Source organism: Nannobrachium achirus (genome assembly GCF_963921795.1).
Source record: "Nannobrachium achirus genome assembly, chromosome: 16".
NCBI classification, from domain to species: Eukaryota; Metazoa; Chordata; class Actinopteri; order Myctophiformes; family Myctophidae; genus Nannobrachium; species Nannobrachium achirus.
This window is the reverse complement of record NC_137823.1, coordinates 29,165,298-29,190,198: the sequence shown is the minus strand read 5'-3', so window position 1 is coordinate 29,190,198 and position 24,901 is coordinate 29,165,298. Positions and strand designations below refer to the sequence as shown.

Genomic DNA, 24,901 nt, shown 5'->3' with positions numbered 1-24,901 from the left:
ACTCTTGAGACGAGACACGAGTTGCCATTGCATTTTGCACTCAATTGCACTGACTCTGTTATTTATTTTGAACAGACGCCTATCCTACAATTAATAAATGGCTTTAAGGACATGCATTTTTTTTCATACTTGCTATGTAGCCTACTGTATCGGGTATCGGTAAAGTATCTGGAAATATCCAAACGTATTTACGGATCAGATCGAAACTGAAAAAACCTGTATCGGTGCATCCCTAATCTACAAGCCTGTGAACTCCTGGATCTATTTTTGGCACACAACTCCCGTTGTACGATAAAGACTTGATAAGAGTGAGAAATGTGTGTGTGTGTGTGTGTGTGTGTGTGTGTGTGTGTGTGTGTGTGTGTGTGTGTGTGTGTGTGTGTGTGTGTGTGTGTGTGTGTGTGTGTGTGTGTGTGTGTGTGTGTGTGTGTGTGTGTGTGTGTGTGTGTGTGTGTGTGTGTGTGTGTGTGTGTGTGTGTGTGCGTGCGTGCACATTCGTGTGCTTCTGTGCGCTCTAGAGAACAATCATCATTGGTGTTTGTGTGTGTGTGTGCGTGCACATTTGTTTGCTTCTGTGCGCTCCAGAGAACAATCATCATTGGTGTTTGTGTGCTTCTGTGCGTGCATTCTAATGGTACTGTATGTGTGTAAGTGTGCGCGCTTGCACGGCGCAGGCACATATCTGTGGCCCAGTGAACACGCTCTCTCTCTCTGATATCTCTGGTTCTTGCCCACATATGATCATACCTATCGTAGCTTCAGCTTGCTACCTGGGGATACTCGCCTTAGATAATAGACTTTTTATTGATTCAATTCAGACAATCTGATCAACCTCTCTGGAGCATAAAGTCCTGTAATTGGTGTAAATCATCCAGCAGACTGTAAAACGTTGACATTTATTGCCATAAGATACTAAATCGCGGGGGATACGAGCCGGAGTCAGGGTGCGCAGTGGTCATCAGAGGTGATGGAGCGAGGAAAATGACAGCTTGACAGGGTGGCCTGATGTCACGAGTCTCTGTTGTGCCATAGTTTTTTATGATTTTCACTTTACGGCCCAGATTTTGTACCTAGATGGGTTTCAGAGCTTCACCTAGCCCTAAGTCAGACACTGACTGCTGATATTTGATAGTAGGTCGTTTGGACAATGAGCTCACTGTAGTTGTAGCAGAGGTTACTGTATTAAGCCATCTGTCACTAACAAAACCGCTTAAAGGTCATATAATGTATTTGTGAGAGAATAGTGTAGAATCTCTCTCCTCTTCTCTCTCCAGTCAGTAAACAATATGGATAATAACAATGTAGACCAGGGGTCTTCAACGTTTTCAGACCAAGGACCCCTTAGTTGAGAGAGAGATGAAGCAGGGACCCCCACAACCTGTAATTAAGATTCCATATACTGTAGTTTCGTTGTTTGACAGCACAGTCATCAGTGTATTTTGGATTCATGTCAATTTGTGTTTTCAGATATATAACCACTTGAGCCGTCATTACCTAATAAACTTGACCTTTCACTCTGTACTTACTCTGCTCTTTTTACCCTCTACACCAAAGCTCTTTGCCGAAAATAGCCGATGCTATTTTTTGCTAAAGTTCTCAGAATATGGACACTAGGGTTCAAGTGGTAAATATAAAAAAAGGAGAAAAAAAATCACTCAAAGATTTGGAGGACCCCCTGTAGTAGCTCTGAGGATCCCCTAGGGGGGTGATGTAGACTCATGGACAGATTGGACACTTCGACACCTAGATAGGAATGGAAATCGAACCTAGCCTCCAATCCATTCAGCTATGGCCCCAATGCGGCCCATTGTGAGAGAAATTGAGAATAGTGTAATGTAGATTCTCTCTCCAGTCAGTAAACAATATGGACTCATATTGTCTGCCCCCCTGCTCCGACGGTAATTTCACATTCTATATTATTAAACAAAGTGAAGAAAATCAAGAACCAAAAAGCTCAAATCTCATTATGAAAAGAAGCATTTTTTTTTTTTTTTCACCTGCAGGTACTCGGAGCGCAGCAACACCAAGTGTGTGGGCATCACCATCGAGACGCGGCCCGACTACTGCCTCAAGCGACACCTCAGTGACATGCTGGGCTACGGATGCACCCGGCTGGAGATTGGAGTCCAGAGTGTCTATGAGGATGTGGCCCGCGACACCAACAGGTCAGACTCAGAGGATAAATGGATGGGTGAATGCAGTGGTTCTCAACCTGTGGGGGGGGTCCCCAAATGATTTTGGGGGGTCCCCAGATGATTAACTTAATGAGCAACATTGTTTTCTCACTCAACAGTAAGCAAAAGTGTATAGAGGGTTTATGTTTTAATACCCCCAAAATGGCAAATTAAACATTGGCCAAATTGTCAAATATTAGACACAGAAATTGTGAAAATAGACGATCTTGTGAGCATGTAGATCTGCTATTTTCACAATAGAACCGTGTTGTACAAAATGTAATTCCTCTACTCTTAATGCTCGTCAGGGTGGGGGGGGGCCACAGTTAAAATATGAGTATTTTGGGGGTCGCACCCTGAAAAGGTTGAGAACCACTGGTATAATGAATGGATGGGTGAATACATGTCTATAGGTGGAGGTGCTACAAAAGGATAATGGTACGGATGTTGGTGGGTATAAGATGGAGGGATAGGTGGATGGATGACTGAGCTATAGGATCACAGTGTTTGAGCATGTAGTAACGGGTGGATGAGTGAGTGGATTATGGGACGGTTCAAGGGACGACAAGACGTTACACAGAAAAATGTGAATAAACAATTGTTTTAGAGGGTCTAATCAGTGGTTGGATGCGAATACGTACAGGTATGTGTGGGTAGATAAATGACTGAATGCGATACTATTGATTGATGGAAGGGCAAGCAGATGAATTGACGGCTGCATTAGTGGCTTAATACATTTGTAATGTTTTACGTTCGTGCAGATTACACTTTGTGTCAACCGGGAAGTTACTGACTTGAAACCTCCTACTGTATTTCCCACCTCTCAGAGCCTTCAAGTGGTTGAGTTTGGAACAAGATGGATGCCCAAAATAAAACCTGTATTTACAGTATTGGGTTGCTTTCACAACATATCTCACTGTAGTTATTGCATGAAGGAAAACTAGAAAGTCTACTTATGCACAAAACACGCAGTTATATCTTGTCACAGCATGACCTTGGAGAATTCGGAACTCTGAGAAAGCCCTGAGTTTCCAACCAGGAATTACGGGTTAGAGATTTGTCTTTATGGATCTTTCCACGCAGGGGTTTGAGAAATCTAGACAAGCTTTCGTGTGTGTGTGTGTGTGTGTGTGTGTGTGTCTTTGGTTAAGACTGACGTCATCCATTTGTTGTCGTCAACATCACAGATATAAAGAGCTAGATGCCTCGTTCGCCTCTGCAGTTCATTGGAGCGACGTGCAACAGTTGTAGTCCGGACATCCTGGAAAAAACTAAGGGAACGCTGTCAGTCAAAGTGACTACTGGCCAATCACAGCGCGACTTTTCCAGGACTTATCCAAGGACTACAATTCAATTCAACAGTGCCAGTTCCGATGTTGCGCGGCTCAGCTGTTCTTACAGGCTGCGTACGTAAAGACCCGCCCCCCACCTACCTCTGATTGGCCTAGTAACTTCCCTATGTGTGACGCACGTGGAAGCAATGCACACGTGATTCCCTTAGTCCCTCGATGCACATGCATCAGAGTCGAAGGAGGCGTCTACCTTTCTATGTCTATGGTCAACATGACGTCAGAGATCCGCAGTGCATCCAATGTTTTTGCATGTTTCAGGGGCCACACTGTACGAGCAGTGAGCGAGTCCTTCCACTTGTCAAAGGATGCAGGCTTTAAGGTGGTGTCTCATATGATGCCAGACCTGCCCAACGTCGGCATGGAGAGAGATGTGGAGCAGTTCATTGTAAGTACAGTACTCATACATTTGGTTGATTCATTTGACTCTTTGTTATCCTGATAACACCACAGTTTATTTTGTTCTTCTATGTGTCAGCCCTCTGTTCTTAACACTAGAGCAACCAAAGATCCAGAACCTACTCGAATGCCCAATGGCCATAGCAGTCATTCTGACTGCTCACTAATTATATTTGCACATAGGTTTGTACTTTCATACTTATTTTTTAAATCTAAAAGTAAATCAATCTGTAACGTTAGGATAGATAATGAGAACTATCTGGACATGAATGATTTTAAGTCTGATGGAAAATGCATGAATGAATCCATTACCACAGAATAGATCAGGGTCAGGATCCCACCCTGTGCCTAGTAGTAGTATGAAAAAAACAACTTCAACCACTTTAAAACTTGCGTTCCTATTTTGGGTTATTCGTTGTAGGCACAAATTTTACGAAATTGCCAAACGATAGAAAAGCTAGGCGGTCTACAAGCTCACATCGCGAAATGCTGTGAGCTTCAGTTCGTAGATGAGATATTTCCGTTATTCGTCATAGACAATGATGAATAGCCTATAGGGCTTAAGTGGTTAAAGAGGCCCAGTTTCGATTGCCGGCAGCAGTGACTCTGGCTTGGCTGGGCGCTCCAACAAACACAATTTCCGGTGTTTGCAGATGGGAAGCCGGCAGTGGATTGTCCTTGTCACTGCACTAAAGTGACAAACAAGTGGTTGGTGTGTATTGTATTGTATGTGTATTGGATGAGGCATGTGATCATCTACTTCTATACCATCCCCAGGACAACAGAAGTTGTTGGCAGCAATAGGGAGGTACCACAGTACACATGGGGATGTAGGCATTGGCCAAGTTCATAAGCAACTATAACAATTGTTGTTATAGGCAACTCTGCTGGTCAGTAAAGCCCTGCATTAGGATTGGGTTTTATGGGACCCAACACTAATGTTGTACTTACTACTTGTGGGATCGAGTGGTTTTTAAATAGCTGCAGGTCCCACTATAACCTGCACTATCCAGCAATAAATCGCATGTAGTGCACCTGAAGAAAAGAGGGCTTAATTAATTCATTGATTATTAAATTAAATGATTGATTATCAATAACTTTTCATAATCAATCAAATTGATTAGTTTGATTTAAGTTAACTGTTGCACACCTACTGGAAAACACATCAAACTGCTCAAAAACGCCGGTGGCTTTAGAAGACTTTAGTCTTTATTCTTCCAGCATTGCAATGTGTCATCATGACGAGTCATTTCACAGTGGTGTGTTAATGAGAAACTCCTACATGCAGCATCTGCAAACACATATTTATGAGCTGCCTGAACATCAGCCAGCGTTCCCCATAGATTCATTGCTCTCCAACAGCAGGTCTACCTGTATTCCTATTTTAAACCCATTTAGGCCTACGATTATTGAATGCTTTAACTATTGAAAAATAGCAGATATACAAGCTCACAGCGCGGTACCGAGTGCCGCGCTGCGAGCTTGTAGATCTGCTATTTTTGAAAAAGTCGTGAAAATGTGTGCAAATCTTTGAATATAATGTATTTTAAAGCGAAAGTTTGTAACTCCTGGGGGGTCCCTGGAACTAAATATTTTGAGATGGGGATCCGTGGCCATTCTGGCCAAATACATATCATTTTGGGGGTCTTACACATAAAAAGGTTTGAGAACCACCGACAGAGTAGTCTCTCAAGAACAGACTAACTGAGCTCCAGTTAAGTGAAAAGGACCTTTTCTTTGATGATGGCTGGCCAGATTGCTGACATAGAAACATAGGTTTTTCAAAAAATCTTAGAAGGATTCAAAAGACACTTATAGAATCGGGTCAAAATTCTAATTTTCACGATTTTTCAAAAATAGCAGATGTACAAGAAATTGTGTACCCGTTCTAAATGGGTTAAAACAAGCCGTAATACACAGGAGACTTGTGCCTCGGGTCTTCTTCCCAGGGTTATATCGTTGCTGTCGGGCAGAAACCTTGTATCTCCATATTTAAACGTTTATGTTTATTGACTCCGCCAGGCCAAAAGGCATGGCTGAGACTATAATAATAGTTATCTTTATTGTCCCCTCAGGGACGTTCATCTTCACAGTCTGTTGCAACAGAAAAACTAAACACAAAACAACATGGCACATAACATTTTCCCATTTCAAAAGTTTTGTATCTTCGTCCAGATGGCATGCGTTTGTTGTAAGTGACTTTGTAAGGGATGATCAGTGTCGTTTTCTATTGTGAGTGGTAAACGTGTGATGGCTTTATTTTTCATATCAGAAAGTGTGGGAAGTCTAGACGACAATCTTCAGAGGCAATACGGATAATACTGAAAAGTTTGTTTTGCCACTGTCGGACCGAAACTTTGCACACGCTCTCCTGAAGGGCAAGGAAGAATCTCTGCCCCAAATCTTCCACACCGGCCTGTTATAGCGCCACCAGGAGGCCCGCTGGCCCTCCAAGTAGCCAATTTTAATATAGGATATTGAACCAATGAAGTACCAGTAAGATGCTTAGGGCGAGGTCGTGCAGTGTGGTTGCCCTAACAGGGCATCATCTGGGAATCAGATGTAGAGGTCAGCTCCATATGCAGATCTAGGTGATGATCCAGTCGTCTCCATCTGGGAATCAGATGTAGTGGACAGGGATCTCCATTTAACTCGTGTCGGGGCAACCACACTGCTTAAACTGACACAATATGTCCATATATGGGCATTCCCACATATGGACTTAATATTGATGGTATAAAAGGGATTCTATTGTTTGGGCATTCCCAGATATGTGCTTAATATTGATGGGATAAAAGGGATTCTATTAGTGTGGTTGCCCTAGCAGGGCATCATCTGGGAATCAGATGTAGTGGTCAGCTCCATATATGGAGATCTAGGTGATGATCCAGTCGTCTCCATGGATGGATATCCAGGGTTTGATCTTTGATGAGGTGATGTCACAACAATGTGATGTCACAAAGTCAACAATGTGCCAACAGCTATAGACTATAGACATTGAGGCGTTACTTACTTACTCACTGACTCCGATACGGACAAGATGTGCTGGTTTTCATAGTTAACTGCGACATACGGTGGCAATTAACTTAAAAGGTTTATGCCCAACAGCAACAGCAACAATATTACCATAGGATGTAAACTCTGTGTGAGACTGCATGCATATCTCTCTTCACCACCTCTTGTGGAGTCCGGCTGGAGCATTATTTCAAACAAGAGTTGAGCAGTCTATTGAAGGGGTGAAATTACCGGGGGCCTCAGTCATAATATACTGTTGAAACTCCTGCTTGAATCGGCTTTGTTCTGAGAGAGGCTGACTGATGGACTCATTGTGGATTTCTTTCGAGGCGATTGCAAAGCAAAATATGAGTTCATTTGAGGTTCTATTTTCTATTTGACTATTTAAAGTGGAATTGCTATGAATTATGGGCACAATGTTTAACTCATTGCATGCCAGGCCCGATAGTCCCGAGATTATTTCAATGTCTTTCCCCGCCAGGCCCGATAATCCTGAGAGAAAAAAAACATTTTTTTTTTTTTTTCCAAAACATAAAAAAAAAAATTAATAATTTGGACCCCAAAAACTTTAGTAGGCATGATAGCAATCGCGAAATTGCATGTTTAACCCCCATAGCAACCCCATCTTTCAAACATGGCAGCCATCTTTGTTTACATTTTAGGAAAACATAATGGCTGCTATCTCATGAATGCCTGAACGGATTTCCATTCGGATTTTTTTGTCTGAAAGCTGTGAGCAATGTGCAGACATGTGGTGCATTATCTAGGCATGGGTGTGCATGATCCGTGCACTATGAATTACATGGAAGTCTATGGAGACAGAGGCAGGGGAGAGTACAAAGGTATTGTTAAATGGCGGGGAATGTGTTAAGGTCCCTGAGCTGAATGGGAAAATGGACTACAGGGGCAGCTACATTCTTTAGTGCCATGTCAATATGAGCATCAGTAATTCTGATCACTTGATTCGTTGTGGACATGAGGCTGGGAAAAGAGTTTGTCTTATAGAAGATTTGTGTGTGCGTGTGCGTGTGTATTTTTAACCACTTTAAACCTGGCGTCCTCATGTGATCATAGGCAAAATTATAGGGAACATTTCAAAAACAGCACATCTACAAGCTCGCAATGTGTCGTAGGGCTTATGTGTGTTGTCTCATTTTCCTGTTAATACCACTTCTCAATGTCCTCATATCTCTCTCTCTCTCGCCTCCTCTCTGTAACACACGTGTCTTTCATCTTCTCTTCCCATTATAGCGCAGGGAGACGACATCATCTTCGTTCCTCTCTTTCCTATCATCTCACCATCACAACCAGATTATATAACCCGTCGTTCATAGATGATTGTGTTCTTTTGCTGTTTCCACTGTGTGTCTTCTGATTTGGACTGCACCAATCCTATCCCCTTAAGCACTTTCAGTTTGTCTATATTTTTCATTATAGTCAAGCGGTGAGCTTGTTGATCAGCAATTTTCGCTGTTTGCCTTATACTGAAAGTAAATAGGGCTTCTGTGGCTAAATGGTTCAGAACTAAGCTGTTTTGGTCACATGCTGGTGTAAGTTAAACGTATGCTAAATGGGCCTGCCTGCCGGTCGAAGTTTGCCTTATTTAGCAAACGCATGAAGTCGACAGCAACCGCCAGAGAACCTTGTATGCTGCATGCATCCGGCGTTGACTGCCCTGATAATGGAATTCTATTATAACTTCCCCTCAGCACCAAGATTCTCTCTCACTTATCTCCTGTGTACAGGCACTCGCTGTGCCGCGTGTGAGTGGGGGTTCTTAACGGGGTTCCACTCTGCCAGCCAGCAGGAGTAGTGATTAAAGATTCTCAAGATGGAAGCAGGTGCAGAATGCCCAACTACACAGTGTTACCACTGAGTGTTCATTTAACTCTTGGGCATGTAAACATGGACCTGTAAGGGTCCAAGGATTCTGCTGTGGTGGTCACCCCTGTTGGCTGTCACATTTAGAGATCAAACAACATTATGGAATTATCAGATAGGATCACGAGGCAGGCACTGCTACCGCATTTTTTTGGAACATGTCCTTGTGCTGTGATGTGGGAGATATTGCTTGACCTGGTCCAATTTGTAACAGAACTGACCACTTATGTCCTAGACCTATACACTGTGCATTGTGACACATTTTGAAATTTGAAAAATGTGGGCACCAGTGTTAATGAGGTTAACATAATAATAATAATCAGACTGAGACAGACTATTTAATTCAGTTTGACCAGAAGCGGAGATTAAACCTCTCCCTACCAGGGATAAGAATGAACGACCAGAGGTTAGGGCTTTGGCAAGGATCCCCTGCCAAACCCCCAAACCCCCATGCTTGTTAACCAATACAGGCCTGTTAACTGACAAACATACGCTCTCATTCCAAAAATGTAATCTTTATGGTTCTGGCCATGATTGTCACAGGCCTGTAAAGGAGAATGACAGGAAATCAAATCACACTAGATTTCCTTTCTCATGCTAAAAGAACCTGACTGCAAGATTTATCTTCTTGACGTCAGTAGACAGACATCATGTCCCTTAGATATATGGCTCTTACTTACTTTTGCAGTAAGTTTTAACTCTGTGTTTGGTTTACAGCTGAAGAGCTTCACTCCAAAATGAACTGCCATTTCTCCAAGTGTCTCCAACAAAATATATAGGGTGCTTTCCTGAAGTACAGTAGTTGTATAACTTCTTTGGTCGACAAAATATATTAAACTTTATAGAGTGGAGTTGCTATATTTTACAGAAATTGAAGGATGAATGTCCGATTATGATAGTTTTTCAAAATGGTGTTTGGAGAAATAGCTTTTTCAGATTAGCCTATGAATCAGCAGTTCTGCAAATGCATTCTATTTTAATAGTATTTCTTTTTTTTCTTCAGCTCTACCAGACCAGGCAGTCAAAAGATATAACAATAAATCTTATCTGTGCATTTTTTGGAAATTCTCTCCCTCTTTCTCCTTCAGTGTTAATAATCCCCTCATTCCATTTTGAAGATATGGGGCAAAATAATTGCCCCCTATCTTCATTATTTTAAATGAAATCCATAATAATGATTGCTTTTTCACTTCTGCTTTCTATGACAACATTAATAGGAAATAGAATTCAAAAGATATTTCTGCCTAAGCCATCAACAATGGGTAAAAAAAAGTTTGCTCTGGTTGCAAAACATTCCATTCCTTTCTACTGGTTATATGCACCCTGCTTTTCTCATATTTGGACGATTAAGGCGGTGACTATGGGGCTGTTAAGTCTGACATCATTTTGTAGGCAGAGGAGAACTTTTGCCCCCCAAAAAAGCGAATCTTTGGGGCGCCCATTGGCCTGGTACGTGGTCAAGGCGCATACCACATACTAGGCTATGATGCCTGCTGGCGTCGCCGGTTCGATTCCCGATCCGGACGACCTTTGCCATAAGTCATTCCCCATCTCTCTCCCAATTTCCTGTCAGTCTACTGTCCTATCAATAAAGGCATAAAAAGCCCCAAAAAAAAATCTTTTTACTATTTACTAATTTTTCTTCTCTTTGTTGTTGAAAGGAAAGTGGTAGAATTATACTTTAGTCGTTATTTTCGTCTCGGATCTGTTGAAATAGCGAGGGACAGACATTGACAATAAATCTGCTTGGAGGTCTGACTACAAAATGATGTCACGGCTTAAAAGCCCCATTCTCAACTCTAAAATGTTTACCAGACAGACGGGCATTAAAAACAAGCTGATTGTTCACAGTCATGCAGAGTCAACATAATTTATTAAGAGTTCATGCATTTCCTTTTTCCAGGAATTTTTTGAGAACCCGGCCTTCAGGCCCGATGGTCTAAAGTTGTACCCGACCCTGGTGATCCGTGGCACAGGTCTGTATGAGCTCTGGAAGACGGGCCGTTACAAGAGCTACACTCCCAGTGCTCTGGTGGACCTGGTGGCGCGCATCTTGGCTCTGGTGCCTCCCTGGACGCGCGTCTACCGCGTACAGAGGTGATTGAGGTTCATTTGTTTGCATGTCTGTCTAGTGTCTAGGGCAGTGTTGATTTTGTTAGCTAAAACTATGAAGAAATAATTTTCATCGGCTACCTATTTTCACTAAATAAAGACTAAATATATCGACAATTTCGTCAGCAAATAAAAACTAGACTAAAATGTTAGGAAGGGACTAGTGGAGGAGAGATCCAGTAGAACTAAAAGACGTTTTATGTTTGGTTGGGCTCGGATGTTGCGCTCTGAAAATAGCAGATCTACAAGCTCACAACTCGTCGCGCTGCAACGCGTTGTGAGCTTGTAGATCGGCTATTTCCGGCATGCAACAAAGTGTAAAATTAGTCATTGCGACGCCATCAAGGCCTGTCAAAATACATTTCATATCAAGATTTTACTACACTAAATAAAGTCTAATAAAATATTATATTTAGTCGACTAAAACTATGACTAAAACCAAATGAAATTTTATTCAATAGACTATGACTAAAAGATTTGCTGTCAAAATCAACACTGGTCTAGGGCTTTGGTACCGCTTAACACAAGGGAAGCCAGTGTCAGATCCTGTGTATCGGCAAAGATAAAGTAATATGCGGGGTGCCCGCTGGCCTGGTGGTCAAGGCGCATACCACATATTAGGCTGTGATGCCTGCTGGCGTCGCCGGTTTGATTCCCGATCCGGACGACCTTTGCCACATGTCATTCCCCATCTCTCTCCCCATTTCCTGTCAGTCTACTATCCTATCAAATAAAGGCATAAAAAGCCCAAAAACAAATCTTTAAAAAAAAAAGATAAAGTAATATGGAAGCATTTGTATATTGTCTAGTTATTTTTTGAATCAGTGGAGTCAATCAATTTCTCCCTTCCCCTCCACTGTCAACAGGGACATCCCCATGCCTCTGGTGAGCTCCGGAGTAGAGCACGGGAACCTGAGAGAGTTGGCCCTGGCAAGGATGAAGGACATGGGCACTGAGGTGATACTAACAGTCCTGCTCACATTAGAGAAACATCCACATCAGCGGGTTTATATTTATTTGAAGACTAACGGACCATTCTCCCTGGCTACTGTCCAGATACTGTAGGTACCATAGTGTTGGCACGGTGGTGCTTGCCAACAGGATGAATGCTGATGCACAGAATAATTTGTATTCATTTATGGGACCAAGTCAGTTAAAAGTCAATAGGCAGACAATGATGTCCCTTAGATATGGCTTTCACTTACTTTTGCAATACGTTTTAACTCGGTATTTGGTTTACAGCTGAAGAGCTGCCATTTCTTCAAGTGTCTCCAACAAAATATATAGGGTACTTTTCCATCAGTCAGTTAACGTTTTTTTTTTACATAGTCTTCTTGACGTCAATAGGCAGACAATGATGTCCCTTTACTGCAGATATGTCCCTTTAGGATGAATGCTAATGGACCGAATAAATAATTGGTATGAATTGATGGGACAAAGTCAGTTAAAGGTGTTTCTTTTTTTGTGGCATACCTTGTCATTTTCCATAGTCCTTCCATGTGCCCATAGCCTAGTTCCAGACCCTGAATCGCTAGCCACACCCCTTTAATTTTTGTGTTTTGGTGATTCAGGTCTAGCATCGCTCTCATAAGAAGAGGCCTGCCTCGGTTGAAAATCCGATCGGCGAATCAGTGTCGTGAATCAGCGTCTTGTGATCAGCGTGGGTGGGGGTTTCCCAGAACTCATGTGTGTTTCCAAGTACACCAGTACCGCCGCCGTACCGTACCGTGCATCGCGTCGCGATAAAATGCGATAAATTGCGGTAAAATGCGATCGTATCGATCTCGCTATGAAACACCAGTAGCAGGCATGTTATGTTGTGTTTGATTACTAGTTCGTAGTGCTCCTATTCTGACTGTTTCTTTGGTTAGCAAGTAGCACTAGCAAGCAACAGGCTAGCCACTAGCCAGTCACACTGAACCAATCGCTGAAGACTGCCTTTTTTTTGGCAATGCCCATCCCTGCAATCGTCATCGGTGGAAGTGAGTTCAGACTGAATAATGGAGTGAAACTAAATGTCAATTCAGGCTGAGTGTCAGGCTAATGTGCCCATGCATTCGTGTAGAACGGTTGAAGTAATATGAAAGGGACATGAGCTGAGAAAGATGGCGTGAAGCTCCACACGCATTACTCTCTCCTGATGGAACTCCCCACTGTCGGGTGAAAGCACGTGGTTGGTGACTCAGAGGCATGTGGTCATTCCATAGCCTCCTCGGAACACAGTGGCGGTTGGCAGTGACAGGGACCACAGTACATGCGGTTGACTGACAACTTCTTAGTTAAACATCTATAAACAACAACAAGAGAAAAAATGGAGAGAGTAGGAGAAAGCACAGAAGAGGGCTGGGAGAGATTGAGAGAAATACTTCAACACACTCAATGCTGTGCTGCAGTGCAATTAGGATGTTATCAATGATCTGCGATTGCTCTAGCATAGACACTGGTGTCAGACACCTCCAAGAACAGGAAAGAAATTACTTAGCCAAAATAGTACAACATACAGTCTGTACTCTGTACACTATACAAAGGCTTCAATATCAATCAATGCTATGGTTTTTAGCTATATACCTTTTAAAAATGGAGCTCAAGATTTTGAACTTTGCTCTGAAAAGTCACATATTTTGTCAAATCTGATCTGATGTGGGTCTGGAATCAATGTATACGCACTGGATCAAACGGATCAAAAACGCTACAACTACTGAAGTAGAATTTTTGTTTTTAATTATTCCGACATTACAATGTGTCATCATGATGAGTCATTTCACGGCGGTATATTAATGGCAAAATCCTGCATGCACCAGCAAACACACATTTATGAGCTTCCTGAACATCAGCCAGCGTTCCCCATAGATGATTTGCCCCTTCAACATTAGGTCAAACTGCATTCCTAATTGAAAACGATTAATACACACATGCAGTCTTCTTCCCAAAGAAGACAACATTTGAGTCAACCTTTTTGTGGAGCCCAGCTAGAGATGAATTATTACACATTATAGTTGAGCATTTTATTACAGAGAGGTGAAATTATGTGGGGGGCTCAGTTGTAATATACTGTAGAACCTCCTGCTTGAATCAGCTTTGTTCTGAAAGAGGCCGATTGATTTTTCAAGAGCTGGGTAAATGCAAAGAGAAATATGGATTCATTTGAGGTCATTTCTCTTTTGGGAACTGGGAGAGATGGCATGAAGCTCAGAGTCAGTACCTTAGTCTCTTTACCAGTGAAACTCCTGTCAGGTGCAAAGAAGCGACAGGTGACTTCACATGTATGGAAGGGATGTAAAGGTGTACTATGTAGATTTATGAAGTAGGGAGGAAAATTGCATTTGAACCATCCTAACTAACTACTTAGGAGCCGTGAGCAGCCACAGTGCAGTGCTTTGATTGATTGATTAAATACTTTATTAGTCAAAAAAATATGTAAACCGTATGTGTTTTGCAGTGTCGTGACGTGCGGACCAGAGAAGTAGGCATCCAGGAAATTCATCACAAAGTGCGGCCTTATCAGGTAAACACAACACAAGGTGTACATTCACCTTCCCAACAGTTGAACTGAAGAGTGTGGGACTTAATGTGCAAGATTGTTTTCTCACTCAACAGTAAACAAACCAAAATAAAGTTTAAGTGTATAGAGGGCATCTGCGTATTTATAAAATGTAGGACTTTTTGATACCTCTAAAATGACAAATTAAACATTGGTCAAATTGACAAATACTAGAGGCAGAAATTGTGAAAATATCCGATCTACATGCCCATAACGCCTTGCAACACGAGGCGTTGTGAGCATGTAGATCTGCTATTTTCACAATAGAACGTGTAATATAAAATGTAATGCCTCAACTCTAGTGCTCGTCAAGGAGGGGGGGGGATTCCCCAGTTCAAATATTATTATCTTGGGGGTCGTGGCCTGAAAAGGTTGAGAACCACTGTATTAGAGTGTGTGTGTGTGTGTGTGTGTGTGTGTGTGTGTGTGTGTGTGTGTGTGTGTGTGTGTGTGTGTGTGTGTGTGTGTGTGTGTGTGTGTGTGTGTGTGTGTGTGTGTGTGTGTGTGTGTGTGTGTGTGTGTGTGTGTGTGTGTGTGTGTGTGTGTGTGTGTGATCAGGTGGAGCTGGTGCGTAGGGACTACGTGGCCAACGGCGGGTGGGAGACCTTCCTCTCCTACGAAGACCCAGAGCAGGACATTCTGATCGGCCTGCTGCGCCTGCGGCGCTGCTCGCCCCAGTCGTTTCGTCCGGAGCTCAAAGGGGGCGTGTCCATCGTTCGCGAACTGCACGTGTACGGCAGCGTGGTCCCCGTCAGCAGCCGAGACCCCAGCAAGTTCCAGCACCAGGTGGCTGTGGTTTCTTTATTTTTATTTCTATTTTGTTGTTTGTCTTAACCATTATTTTATGCTTTAACTATTAAAAAAATAGTCTTACAATATTTGTTTACGCGATTCAATAGATGTCTTCTAAATCCTTCTTCTAAATCAATGGTTCTCAAACATTTTCATGTCAAGGACCCCCAAAATGACATGTTTTTGTCCAGCTAATATTTGAGTTACAAATGTTACAAAGATATATTCAAAGATTTGCAAAAATGTTCTCGTTTTTTTCAGAAATAGCAGATCTACAAGCTTGCAGCTTGTAGATCTGCTATTTATTAATAGTTAAAGCATAAAATAATGATTAAAGTGGTTCCAGGTGTTAATGGGATAAACAATTGTTTATTCAGTAACAGACAAGTCAGTTGTTGCCGGTACTGTACATGTGGGTAGTGACAAGTGAATCAACAGACAACCAACTTACAACTGTGAAGATTAGTTTATACCAGGAGGAAAAAGTACTCACATTTTATAAATGTAGTAAGAGTGTTGATACTGCAATGTAGAAATGCCGGAAGTCCGGAGTTCAAAATGTACTTGAGTAAAAGTATGAAAGTGTTGGCATCCAAATGTACTTAAAGTACCAAAAGTAAAAGTACAAAATGTTTGAGAATAGCAGATCTACAAGCTCACAACACGTCGCAATGCGACACACAAAATTGTAGTGGAATGAAAGTACAATATTATGGATTCGAGATGTAGCAGAGTAGAAGTTAAATAATTGGAAATTGGAAATACTCAAGTAAAGTACAAATACCTCAAAATTGGACGTAAGTACAGTAATTAAGAAAATGTACTTAGTTACTTTACACCACTGTTTATACTTCATGGTACTGTATGACAAAGATATGATAAATTAGAGCCCGCACACCGAGGTAGGTACAAAAGACTTCTTTATTTGGCTGACAAAGTTTCGATCCTGTTGTGGATCTTCATCAGGTCATGTGATCATGCATGTTCTTTTCTTTATAAAGAGGATCCCCGATTGTGTGTGATCTGAATGGGAACCCATTGACTCGGGTATTTACAAAAAACTATTACATTACATACTTACTTATAGAACTAACCAGTTAAAAACATATAAAATAGTGGTTACTTGTCCTTTATAGAACTTAAGCCAGCTGAAGCCTCTTTAGCCCAGCACCCACCAGTTGAAGTGCGTTCCCCAAGTTCCCTTTCAAAGTATAAATTAGACTCCAACACTCCAACAATTTGTGTTTCATATTAAATAAGTGTTTAGCTTTAACCCATTATTAAAGGAGTAGTTCACCCCCAAAATGTCATTTTTTCTATTGATTACTCAGGCCATGGAGACTTGAGTTCAATAATGTTCTTTTATTTGTTGCATTCCTAAGACAAAAAAAATATTGTAGTAAATTTACCCCCTTTGATTGGGGGTAATGCATTTGGGTACCCATCCGGAATCAATGGGGGTAAATTTACTATAACATATATATATATTTTTGTCAACAAATACAAAAAGATATTATTGAACTCAAGTCTCCATGGTGTGAGTAATCAATAGAAAAAGTGTCATTTTGGGGGTGAACTACTCCTTTAAGACCTGTGGCCGATTCTACAAATGCCTTCTAAATCAGTAGTTCTCAAACTATTTTGTAATTCAAAAGTATTCAACATTCTTCAAACACTTTTTCAAAAATGTTCAAAAATAGCGAATGTACATACAAGCTTGCAGCGCTGCACGCAGTGATGCGCTGTGAGCTTGTATATCTGCTGTTTGAATAGCCAACGCAAAGACACGGCTGCTTTCCCGGTTTTAATGGGTTAACCCATTTATAACGGGTACACATTTTGTCATTATTTTATGCTATAACTATTGAAAAATAGCAGATATACAAGCTCACAGCGCGGCACCGAGTGCAGCGCTGCGAGCTTGTAGATCTGCTATTTTTGAAAAATCGTGAAAATTTGAATTTTGACCCGATTCTATAAGTGTCTTTTGAATCCTTCTAAGACTTTTTGAAAAACCTATGTTTCCATGTCAGCAATCTGGCCAGCCATCGTCAAAGTAAAGGTCCTTTTCACTTAACTGGAGCTCAGCTAGTCTGTTCTTGAGAGACTACTATGTCAGTACTTCTCAAACCTTTTCATGTGAAGGACCCCCAAAATTATATGTATTTGGCCATGGACCTCCATCTCAAAATATTTAGTTCCAGGGACCACCCAGAAGCAAAATTTGAGTTACAAACGTTCACTTTGAAAATACATATATTCAAAGATTTGCACACATTTTCACGACTTTTTCAAAAATAGCAGATCTACAAGCTCGCAGCGTGGCACTCGGTGCCGCGCCGTGAGCTTGTATATCTGCTATTTTTCACTGGTTAAAGCAGTCAATAATTCTAGGCCTAAATGGGTTAAACAGGTTTATTCATTTGGTCACAAGGAAGTCAGACAGTTCTCTCTGTAGAGCGAGTTTTGGAGACACAGACCAACACTCCAGTGTCGGGGCAAAGGGAATACCGTACTCCACAGCGGATGCTCTGTTAGCAACAACCTCCACGTTATGGATTCTGATTGTTGCTGAACGTTGGGTCTCTCGCAGCATGGAATAAACCGCAGGCTTCACCACTAGAATTCCTCCAGCGTTGGTGCCGGACGGAACCCCTCTCAAGACGGGCCAAAGAAGTTTCTCGCCCTTCTTCCGATGAAGCAGGATGACGATGCGCGTGTCTCCGATTGAAACGTCCATCTCGTTGTCGCGCAGAATCAGCGTGACGCTTCCTGTTGTCGCGTGGTACTCCTGGCCCCAGATAAAAGCTTTCACGTGGTGCTGTCCGTCTCGCACGGTGATGGAGTCGGTGTTCACCTCGATACGCTGGTTGGTTATGTAGCGGATAACAATCTTCTGGAAGCCCCCCTGCAGTGATTGTCTGAGCTCCCCGTTCACAGACAATCCTGTGTCGGAATCGTGCAGTAATTTAAGGCGTTTGGCACTGACATCATAACACAGTGGGATTGCCTGGTTCTCAGTTCTTAACAGAAACTTGTGATGCCAAGGAACTTGTGTTGTCGGTGGTTGGCTTCGGGCTGGTGGTTGGCTTCGCGCCGGTGGTTGGCTTCGGGCTGGTGGTTCGTTTCGGGCCGGTGGTTCGCTTCGGGCTACTGATGGCAGGTAGAATCTAGGAGGGGACATTGCAGGGGGAGAGCTATCAGAACGTGCGATAGTTCCACCACCTGTCCCGCCACTTCTTGATGGAACTGATGGTTTCTCTCCTTCTTTGGGTTTATGGAGAACTTGTGTACTCTGCCCTGGTTGCTTCGTGACCACCATGGATGTATGTGGCGTCACAAAACTGTACTCCAGAGACAGCTTCAGGGCCTCTTTCTTCACGTTCGCCTTCTGGGCACCAGATAACTGCAACTCTTTGTCCAGTAGCTGTTTCACCGTGAGGTAGGCCCAGGCCCTCTGGAGATGGTCGTCAGAAAGGGTGCGTGTGGACTCCAACCTGCTATCTTTCTCAGACTTGTACTCCACCTTTATGTTTATCGAAAGGGCCTCAACCCGTGGAGTAAACGCTTCAATGTTGCCGTCTGTGATCTGACCAGCCACCACAATTTCAGAACCACTGTAATACTGTCTGAAGTTGGTCTTGGTTAGATTAGTCGCACCAACATAGATCATTATCACATCTATCAATAAAGGATTGGCAACCTCTTCATAGAAACCCTGCAGCTGCAAGGCGGCATCTGATTCCTCATAAATCCGTCGTGCCACACCGTTGTTCTCCAGTGCCATCTTCTCGAGGAACTCAAAACTGACATCTTTTCCAAATCCAAGACAGTAGAGTGGGTATTCCTCATTTATGGCCTTTCTTACATTTGCCTGAATCTTTGCAATATTTGTCTCCCCAAAGGTTGGATCACCATCAGTGAGAAGTATGAGAAGCGATGCAGAGCCTTCTCTGGGGTTTCTCTTCAGCATGTCTGCACCCTGCAACACGGCAGCGTTGATATCTGTGGCTCCTGCGCCTCGGATGCGGCGTGTAAAATCTTTGGCAGCTGCAAGGTTGTGACTGTTGGCCTGGGACAGTTCTGGCTTCCAGGGGGAAACGCTGTTGTCAAAAGTGATCAGGCCAAAGTAATCTTCTACCGCCAGGTCTTCCAAGATGTGTAGAAGAGCAACACGGGTCTGATGCATTTTCTTGCCAGTCATGGAGCCACTTCGATCAATGATGAAGACGACATTCTTTGGTATGCGGGGGAGACCACCTGGGGCAAAGTGATGGACAAAATACCCGCCAGACACCTCGATGTCTCCCAGTGAGTCGTCCCTGTTGACATCATAAGCAACAACCAGATCTCCATTCAGTCCCTGCTCTCCACAGCAATTGATCTGTTGTCGCTCCGTAGGGTAAAAATGCACCCACGCCTGATCGTTGGCGTGTGTTTTTGTAATGGCATTGGCTAGAGCATTGGCACTTAGTCCTCCTTTAACCCGGACAAAGGTAATGCCCGGCTTCTCGTTGATGTACACGTCCACCTTGAAGTCTTTGACGGGCTGCATGGGTCGGGCGTGGATCTGTAGCTCATATTTGCCCAGCGTGCGTCTCAGGAGCTCCTCGTACGTGAGTTCAAACGTCACCTTCTGGAGAGCAGCCACGGTCACGGAGGTCTTGAACTCCTCCAGCGTTCTCCCCACAGAACTGACCACGCCAGCACTTTCGCCCCGGGACGCGGCCTCCGTGTACTGCCGTTGTGCCTGCTCCTTAGCTTTCACCAGGCCGTCGTACCACTTGCCTTCAATAAGCATCCTGAATTTGCTGATGAACGCGTTCTTCGGGATCCTTACTTGGAAGTGTATTTCTTTTGGCGTGTCCACGCGGTTGACAACGCGGCTGGTGATGACGGTGGTGGCATAGCGACTGGTCACGTTGGAGTTGATGTGGAAGCTGTAGATGTCCCAGTCCTCCTTGATCGGCGCTGCGGTAACAAAAGCCAGCAACAACCCAAACAGGGCGAGTTGCAGCACTCTCTCCATGATGGGCTCCACACAAATGATACCTGCGATGTTCAGCCTGCCTTTTAAACTCGGCTGAGAACGGACAATAGCAGTGTGCAGAGGTTGTTAAAGGGACAACCCCACTGATGGGATTACCCCTTTTAACGCTTACACTGAGTGGATTCAGTCCATTCCACAGAGGTCACTATTGAATATACTCTTCTGTCATCAGTCCAAAATCCAAGCTCTTGTAATGATTATATCTGATACCAGTCCTCTGTGGATAACAATGGTAAACTAATCAAATAATGTTATTTCTCCTGTCTCTCTGTTTGTGCGTGATTAATCTTAGAAACTAGTGGGCCGATCAGCACCAAGTTTCTGCACCCCCTGTGACGCACTGTCAGGCTACTTTGGAAGCTAGGTTCCCAGACTGCTACACCAGTGGTCCGGGCCATCAGAGCATACCTTTTGATATCCCTCCAACAGACTCTGGCCAGAAATAGCATAACTTGACACACATTATCTCTGGAATCATGATAAATATAGCATGAATATCATATCATCATCATCATCATTGTCCATTTTTACTAAGGATAGAGTATTTAAGTAGGTTAACATACAGTATATCAGACCATTAGAAAGACTCAGGTCCTTAGATAGGCTGTCTGTTTACATAGAACCGAAGCCAACAAAGAATTACATTTGCAAAGTGAAAGGTGGCTTTACAGCAGGCAAAAGCAGTCATACAACAAGCTCTCTTTGCAAGCGATAAACAGATCAAAAATCTGTTTATTTATCCAAACTAGCTAAGCAATATTCAAGGATTGATTTTGTGACAAGCTAACTGCTGAAGCTTAACACCATATGAGTTATGATTTCTTTGTTATGCTCGTGAGAACTTTCCATTTCCTAACCTTAAAGGGGCGTGAAGCCTACAACTGAAATTGTAGTTTGTTTTCCTGTACAGGTTAAAAACTGCATAAGGGTAAACATAAGGCAAGCTAGGGTTTAGGTATAATGAGGTTGTTTTCCCCCTCTACGTAGGGTTTTGGTATGATGCTGATGGAGGAAGCAGAGAGAATGTCCAGGGAGGAGCACGGCTCTGGAAAATTGGCCGTCATCTCAGGTGAGTCTATAATCTAGGAGAACTTAATTTTCTCCCATCGTGATACAGTAGTCAAACCCACTAACCCACTGCACAAAGCATCGTCAAAAACAAAGTATCAATGGGGAAAAGGCTTGTTTACGGTTGTCAAAGTTCACTTGATAGCGCCACCCATTCCAGGAAATGTCTGGGGTCTCGCCTGCTGAATGCATCACTGATGCAATCAATTTAAGATACTTTGATCCTAAAGGAGGCTTGTTTTTTGTTTGTTTTTGTTCCAGTGTTTTGTTTTGTTCTTAATATGTGATACTGACCTATATATGCTCATTTTACAGGGGTAGGAACTAGGAATTATTACAGGAAGATGGGCTATGAGCTAGAGGGGCCGTATATGGTGAAGGACCTCTATGAACCTGGAACGGACTGAGCCATGATGACTACCCCAGACCTTTTTTATTATTATTATAACACTTCTTTTTTTATCTGGACAATATGCACTCACACACAGAAATCATGTTATTTATTGGGATAGGACTTTCTTCTTGTGCATAAGAAGAGACCGTGGCTGAAATTGTGTTTTTGAAAAGAGGTAATATACACTTCCCCTCAATTCTCGATCAAACAGTTCTTGTACAAAATATTAGCCCCTATTAAAACTTTATTTCTTTCTTGGTTCTATATCTTGAAATTAGGTCACATCAGGCAAGATAAATCATGTATTGTCTCTCCCCGACTTAATTTAGATAAGGACACAGAGACAGTGATTTGAGATGCAACTGCAGTATAACTTTCAGAGAGAAGGATTAGATTTCAGACTGAGATACAGTATATCCTTTCTGTTCTCTCCAGTCTCAGTCAAATTTGTGCTTTAAAGGTGATACACCATGCATTTAAAAAGTATTTGTCATATTGTTTATGTCCCAAAAACGTTTTTCAAAAGGTTTGAGGCTAAATTACCACTCCTGAATAGAGAGCCTCTAATTATTATTTTTTTTGAAAAAAAAAATATTTGGAAAAAGAAATGTTTTTTCTTCAAAAACGGCCGTCGATGACGTCATCATCGGCAGCAAATCTGGACAGCCTGTTTTGAGAACCCGTGGGATGCTTTTAACCTCCACCTTCCCAAAACCAGAGAAAGACACAACGGTCTGAAATGGGACTTTGTGAGGATAGAAGGTGCTAGTGGGACCCCAAAAAAAGATTTTAAAATAGGAAAAGTGAAATTTCATGGTGTATCACCTTTAAGGGATACCTCTGCATACTTAACCAAACTCGAGCCTATAGCCTTTCTTCACTACACACTTGACAGTATGTACTATGTACTGTACTAGAGGTTCGCGGCCTTCGGCCGCTCACATCTAGAGTCCACGCCCGCTTCTTTACTAAAAAACTAAAAAAAAAAAAAAAAAAAAAAATTGGTGGGGGGGAACTATTGTGTCGGAACTATTGTGCCGCAGCGCACGTTTCCGGTCGGACATATTTGACCGCCGGACGCACTGGAGAGAAGTGACTGTTATGCCTCTGCTATTTCTCTGCACTCAATGTGGAGGCAGCAGCAGCAGTGCACATTAGGGATGGGTATCGTTTGGATTTTTACGATTCCGGTTCCGGTTCTGCTTATCTGTTCCGATTCCTAACGGTTCCTATTTCGGTTCCAAAATGGTTAAAAACACATTTTTTTAGCCGAAGCTGAATAGAGATTTTTTTTATTTTTTATTCTATACACACATTATTTTTAAACATTCTTTATTTATTTATTGGGTAATAAAAGGTAATGTAATGTCTTCAGTTGCATAATTGCACATTTATGGCCTAATTGTGTTATGATTACTATTTTAGGCCTGCCAATGTTTGGGGAGAATTCAGTTTCATTTTAGCAACACTGTCTCACACACACACACACACACACACACACACACACACACAAACACAGCTGGTGTAAGTATCTTGCTATGAACTGTCTCTAGATGTGAGTCGCCCGAAGAGCCGCCGAGCTTCTTGTAGGATACAGTCAGGCTCTCAGCTAGCTAGCGTAGTAGCGCTAATGTTAGACCCTCTGTGGAACACGTGGATTCTAGTTTGGTTAATTCCAGCAGAAAAGCTTGGTTACTGGTTGGCTATATCTTCCCAATTGGCCAATTCCTACTTGTCTTGAGACGGGGGAAGCAGGGGGACAGGGAGGAGGGGAGGAAAGGAATGCAGCATGTAGCGACGCTCCGTGCTGTCTGTGTCTGTACTTCTCCTCCATTCAACACAGAGAAGAGAGAATGCGCTCGGTGCACCGGCACTGCACACACACTCCAGCGTGTGTAGACTTGTGCTTCGACGCATCGCGGTGTATTTGTGCTGTTTGTGCTGTCTTCCCTGTTGCCTCCTCTCTCTCGTGCTTAGAGAATGAGCGGACGGCATAGGGTTATGGGCGGTATTCCTTACCGTCCTGACGACTACCGACTACCTATGCGACGACTACCTATGCGACTACCTATGAGTTGGAGTGGATGTAAAGGGGGCGTGGAAGTGGGATGCGGCAAATCCGGCAATAAGAACAATGTAATAATAGATGAGATGTTTCAGTATTTACCATTCAGAAGACCTCGTTAGCCTTTTCATCTCTGCTTATTTGAAAGTAAAGCATCTAGCCACTAACCATAAAAAGGCAGCTGTGTGACATTCTAGAACAGTGGTAAATAACATTTCAGTCACGGCACCCCTGAATTACATTGTTACTTTACAGCACCTTTATTATGTCAAAATGTAAATCTTTCCTCCTAAGATACAGTAGAGTCACAAGGAAAACTTCAAAGAAAATGTTTCTATTATAGCAACAACGTGAGCTTGTAGATCGGCTATTTTTGGTGCAAAACACTCGGTGTATTGTATATAGGCTGAAAAATAACGCACCAAGTACAGTGCAGCTCAGGTCTGTTTTACTAAGTATACGTGGTTAAACTGAAGGGATATTGATCAATTCCAAATATTATCAAAATATCCAGCGGCACCCCTGGACTTGGATCATGGCACCCACTATGGAAAACCCGGTTCTAGAATGCATGGTTGGGAGCATATGAAACTAAATTGGCCAATACTACTGTTCTGTTTAAAGACCCCTTTCAGCCCAGGTGCACTATGAATGTTTCACATTTCACAACTTCATTGTACAACTATGACTTTCAGTAATGATTGTTGTATTTATGCTATTCATAGCGCTATGGTTTAAGTTAATAGTGTTTATGATGCCATTCGATGGACAAACATTATGAATCAATGGTTCGTTAACAGGTGGCAACGTATGAATGAATTGAGGGGAATGTCGTTTCTGGGTAGCAGTTGTATAAGCGCACAATTTCACTTATTTAGGGCGGGTTATTGAATATTGAATATGTGTTGCATAATGTTTTCTTTTTCTGTCATCCATTCTCCGGTTGTATTGTTTTTCTGTCATCCATTCTCTGGTTGTATTGTTTTTCTGTCATCCTTTCTCTGGTTGTATGAACGCTGGGTTTCAGATGATGGATAAAGATGTATTACTTTCTGTTTACG

General features: G+C 42.6%; 2 protein-coding genes across 3 annotated transcripts in view; one reads left to right on the top strand and one right to left on the bottom strand.

The window, feature by feature from the left end:
* elp3 (elongator acetyltransferase complex subunit 3) overlaps positions 1-24,901 on the top strand; it is a 40,510-nt gene extending 15,609 nt beyond the window's left edge. For both annotated transcript variants that reach the window (XM_080745155.1, XM_080745156.1), the window contains 8 exons: positions 2,004-2,165; positions 3,785-3,911; positions 10,722-10,915; positions 11,797-11,887; positions 14,370-14,435; positions 15,030-15,257; positions 21,301-21,382; positions 21,697-24,901. In XM_080745155.1, the coding sequence (XP_080601281.1) occupies positions 2,004-2,165; positions 3,785-3,911; positions 10,722-10,915; positions 11,797-11,887; positions 14,370-14,435; positions 15,030-15,257; positions 21,301-21,382; positions 21,697-21,788 (1,042 nt within the window). In that variant the 3' untranslated portion in view covers positions 21,789-24,901. The remainder of the gene's footprint in view (positions 1-2,003; positions 2,166-3,784; positions 3,912-10,721; positions 10,916-11,796; positions 11,888-14,369; positions 14,436-15,029; positions 15,258-21,300; positions 21,383-21,696) is intronic.
* Positions 17,683-20,292, bottom strand: LOC308300310 (inter-alpha-trypsin inhibitor heavy chain H4-like; the record flags this gene model as incomplete). The annotated part of the gene is made up of 1 exon (XM_080744128.1): positions 17,683-20,292. The coding sequence occupies one exon, from the start codon at positions 20,290-20,292 to the stop codon at positions 17,683-17,685; it is 2,610 nt and encodes an 869-aa protein (XP_080600254.1).